General features: G+C 37.1%; 1 protein-coding gene across 1 annotated transcript; it reads right to left on the minus strand.

Annotated features, from left to right (window-relative positions):
• Nucleotides 1–2,683: 2,683 nt before the first annotated feature.
• TM35_000142250 (uncharacterized protein) lies at nucleotides 2,684–4,969 on the minus strand (the record flags this gene model as incomplete). Its single annotated transcript, XM_029025670.1, has 1 exon — nucleotides 2,684–4,969. One exon carries the CDS (start codon nucleotides 4,967–4,969, stop codon nucleotides 2,684–2,686), a length of 2,286 nt encoding a protein of 761 aa, XP_028883080.1.
• Nucleotides 4,970–5,214: the final 245 nt, after the last annotated feature.

The following is a 5,214-nucleotide window of genomic DNA, read 5'->3' on the forward strand; positions in this document are numbered from 1 at the left end:
GAAAAAACAAAAACGCACACACGCAAAAAAAAAAAAAAAATTCAAAGATATACTGAAGAATACAAAAGAATGGATAAAATGAATGAATGAATAAATCAATAAATAAATAAATAAAAGTAATTTAAAAGAAAAAGAAAAGAAACAATAAAGGGGTCTCACAAAAACAACAACAATAATAATAATAATAACAATAATAATAACAGAGATGTGATGGTGATAATGACATACACTCACTCGCTCCTTCAAACAGAAACCCTCAAACCTTCAGAGTATTGGGAAATAGCAAAAAAAAAAAAAAAAAAAAAAAAAGAAATCGGCAGTAAATAAATAAATAAATAAATCAATCAAAAGAATACCATCACTAACAATAGTCGCAATAATCACAGATCTCATTTTCTCTCTCCTTTTCTCTTTTTCTCCTTTTCTCTCTTTCCCTCTGAGTGAGAGAGAGAGAGAAAGAGAAAGAATGAGATCTTTTTCCTTCTTTCCTCCCGTGTATAAGGAAGATTTAAATGAATAGGAAATACAGGAATAAATGGCAGAGCAGCACAAAGCAGACAGTGAAGATAATACACGATGCATACAGAGAAACTGGGGAAAAACACAAAAATAAATAAATAAAGGATAAGAAGAAAAATAAAAATACACTTATACATACAATAATAATAATAATAATAGTAATAGTAATAACAGTATATGTATATATTTACATGAATACAGATACACGCAGAGACCCCCCACCCCACCCCCTTCTTTCCTTCTCTTAGATAAAGGGATATATATATATATATATATATATAGAGAGAGAGAGAGAGAGAGATAGAGAGAGAGAGATAGAGATAGAGAGAGAGATAAAGAGATACTGTATATATTTCCTTTTTTTTTTTTTCTTCCCTTCTTTCCTTTTCATTTTCCTGCAATTTACTCTTAGTCGTATTGTTTTCTCTTTACTTCTCCATTTCACCACCTTGTGATTATCCACACATCAACCACAAGGACAGCAAGAAGAGAATAACAGAAATAATGACAGAGAAATACATACAACTTCCTTCAATCTCTCTCTCTCTCTCTCTCTCTCTCTCTTTCCTCATGTGTTTATTCTCATTTTAATTTTATTATTTTATTTATTTTCTGGGGGGTGCCACTTCTTTTTCTTTTTTTCTTTCTTTCTTTTCCTTCTTATTTTTTTTTTTTGTATTTTATATTTTCTCTTTTTCGAATAATAACGACCCCTTCACTTTGTCTTCTTGTTCCGCCCTCGTACTTTATATTTTCCCATCTGTTACTCACATTTCCCCAGCCTTGAGACCCCAAATGCACTCAACCAGGAGTCTTGCAGAATACCAGAAAAGAAGAAGACCAATTAAAAAACCAGACAACAACAACAACAAGAAAAGAAAAAAAAAGAAGAGAAATTTACATCATATTACATACATACACGAGTCACACTCATATACATATATATATATATATATATATATATATGTATAATGTAATATAATGTAAAAAAGGCTGTGAGTATTGTTCCTGTACACTGGTGTATATTGGTTTTGGCATTTACCCATTTAATCTTCTCTTTCATCCCCACCCCAACTCACAACTCCTGTCGCCGAGACTCTATTTCAGAAGAGAAAAACAAGTATAAACATACATATATATATACAGATATATAGATAGATAGATAGATAGATAAATAGATACATAGATATATATGTAGAGAAAAAAAAAAAACAACAACGGAAATAAAGATGGAAATGGACCCATATGGTCTTTTTTCTTCCTTTTTTGTTTAAAAATAAAACCATTCATGTTATTTATAAAAAGTTTCTGTTAAATAATAAGATTCTTATTTGTTTTTTTTTTATTTATATTATTTTATTTTTTTCGAATTCACGCATGATAACACAAACGCATAGGCGTATCTGTGGGAATTGCCCATAATAGACAACAACAAGAACAAAAAAAAAAAGAGCGACAAAAAAAAGACAAAAAAAAAGAAAAAAAAATGAAAAATAAGATATGAATAAATCAAAAAAATCAAAAGAAAAAAAACGAAAAAAAAAAGACAAAATAAACAAATCAAAATGGCAAAGTAATAATAATTGGACTTCTCTCAAGGAGAGAAATGAATACCAGTTTTTTTTTTAATTTTATTTTATGTTTTTTTATTTTTTTAAATTATTTTCTCTGATAAGGTTTGAGGGCAAACTTATGTACAATAAATATACACATGCATATACATGTATGTATATGAATAAAATAATTCCCCACATCTCCTACTCTGTGTTTGTCATTACTTTCCACCTTCCCCCTTTTTTTTTTTCTTTCTTCTTATTTCTTTATCTCTGTGTATCTCAATAATACAAAGTGATCAGAAACCAAATAGAAAAAAAAAAAAAAAGAAAAACAATGACAAACCCCAGATGATAATAATAATAATAATGATAATTATTATTATTATTAATATAATTATTGTTATTTTTCCCATAACTTTTTTCCTTTATGATCAAAGTCATCGTTCTTCACACTTCGTGTGTATATATTTGTGTTCATTTACCCTTTTTCCTCTCCAGCCTCTCTCTCTCTCTCTCTCTCTCTCTCTCACTCTCCATATGTGTCATCTCTTAAATGCCGAGAGAGAGAGAGAGAGAGAAAGAGGGAGGGAGATTCCTCTCCCCTGGTACTACGGCCAGTATCCAACCGCGGGTGTTGGCTGTGGATTTAGAAATCCAATTCTCCCGTCTGGCAGCAATACATAATTCGCAACTGCCTGTGTGCACATGGAGTCCACTATTGTCATCCCATTAAGTGCATTCGCAATGGATGTCATGTTAAAATTGTTCTGCGGTCCTACATTTGGCGAGGCCACAAATGCCGGGATTCCACCGTTATCAACTCCTCCATTAGTATTAGTATTAGGATTATTATTAGTATTATTATTATTATTATTATTATTATTATTATTATTATTATTATTAGGATTAGGATTAAGATTGTTAATATTAGGAGAGTTATTATTGATCACATTACCATTAACCATGGGTGAGGTTCCCACAACATGGGCCGGCTGCAGGGACTGCCCCGGGGCCGCCATCACCACATACGGCATTCCAATGGATTGCACAGGAACAGCTGTATTTGGATTGGGACTGCTGTGATACATTGGCACTAGTGTAGGGCCTGTGTGTGGCGTGAAGGTCTTACTGGTATCGTAGGGCTGCAGCAGCACTAGAGAAGATGGCTGTTGAGGAATAGCGAGAGTGCTGCTCATGTTATTATTGGGGGATGTGTTGACTTGCATAGCGGCAGCGGCGTGCAGAGGAATGGGAGAGAGAGTGGCGGGCGTTGGGGGTGGTGGGGGTGCGTGGGTGAAGTACGGTGAGGGCATGAGAGTATTCATCACCGCCTCTTGATACTGCGGCGGTGGGGGGAGCTGCGAGGGTAACATCATCATATTATTATTATTATTACTAATATTATTATTATTATTATTATTATGATTGTTGCTCTGCGCACGGTTATGCATAGTTCCTAGTCCGCGTTTTTTCCCATCTTCGCTCATGTGATTTGTTAGACTTTCTAATGTACTTCCATTTGTCTTGTGATCCTGCATGTCTATCCCATTCCCATTACAACCATTCATCATAACCCCATTAATACTATTATTATTATTATTATTATTATTATTATTATTATTATTATTACCATTACAATGCTCATTCCCCATTGTATTGGAATGACTGTGGTTGCTCCCACTTGTATTCCTATGCGTGCTGCTGCTATTATTGCTATTATTCCCCTCACTCTTCTTCTCCCGTCGGACCTTCACCGTGGTGAGAAACGGTCCACACAGGGGCGAGTCAAAGATCCTGTAGAGTTTCCCATCATGACTGTACTCCTGCGCGGGCGACCACAACGTCTCATTCTCCGACGGCGTCTCGCGGGCCCGCACGACTTCACTCAACAAAAGCGACAAGTGCCGCCGCACCCGCGCGGTGAACTCCACGCCGCCCATAAACGTCTCCAGCGCCGGACTCTGCGCCAGCCACCGTGTGAGGATCTGCTCCTTCCGCTGCAGCTGCGCATCGTCCAGCACAAACTGCTCCCACGACCCACGCACACTCGACGGCGCGAGCGTCTGGCCCATCCACAAAATGGTCCGCACCAACAAAGTGCCGGGCATCTCCATCCGCAGTCCACTCTCGCCGCTCGGCTGCACTTCATACGTGGAGAGGCGCGGCTTGTCGCTCTCCTCCCGCACATTTCCCACCGCCCACAGGAGAGCCGCCGTGTCGTGCAGGAACTTTAACGTGGGATAACTATTCCACGGCGTTGTGGTTATCAGCGGGAGTCGGGAGAGTCGACGTTGAAAGAGTTCCAAGGCGTCTTCAACAGGACGTTTGATTATCACGGCCCGACAGAATTCTTCTTTTAACATCATCGCGGCTAAGGTGACAACACGTTCCAAGGTACGGTCTCCAGCAGCTTTTAATACGGCCTTTCGTGCATAGAGATAGTCATCATCATCCATCTTATCTTCATACTTGTGACAACCAAAGTGACCAATGATGTTAATTCGTCTACCATAGAAAGAAAAACAATCCGATCCTTCTCTTCCATTCACGTAGACAAAACAAACCGCACATGGTACAGGCCGAAAAGTTGCCTCATCATCTGAAATCATCACCTCTGTGGAATCATAGAGTGTTTCATCAATCATATCCAGAAACTTATCTAACTTTTCCTCTGTATAGGATGCAGGTGGTAACTCCTTCATAGTACTCTCCGGATTTCGCATAAAGTTATATCGTACACTTGGATCATTTCGCATGCGAATATATTGCTGTCGCAACTCCTTGTTATCACTGTGGAAGTATCTATACACTAAAGGAATAAGACCAACCTCATGGGTTCCATAGCGGAGAGAATAGAAAGTAGGTGTAACGTCACGTGAAGGTAATCCACCCATAGTTTGATTACCCCTTTTTCTATTCGTGTAGATTAATAACCCTATATACCAATATATATATATATATATATATAATATAATATAATATAATATAAAGGTATGTATGTATGTAATCTCTTTCCTTGGAATGTACTTCTTCTTCTTGGACTCTTTGCTGTTGCTATGGTGATGGTTTAATACTTCTTCCTTTGTAGTTCTCTTTTCTTCTGTTCTCTTCTTTTCCACACCTTCTTTCCCCTTGTTTA

The sequence above is a fragment of the Trypanosoma theileri genome (assembly GCF_002087225.1).
Source record: "Trypanosoma theileri isolate Edinburgh chromosome Unknown TM35_Tth_14_V1, whole genome shotgun sequence".
Lineage (NCBI taxonomy): Eukaryota > Euglenozoa > Kinetoplastea > Trypanosomatida > Trypanosomatidae > Trypanosoma > Trypanosoma theileri.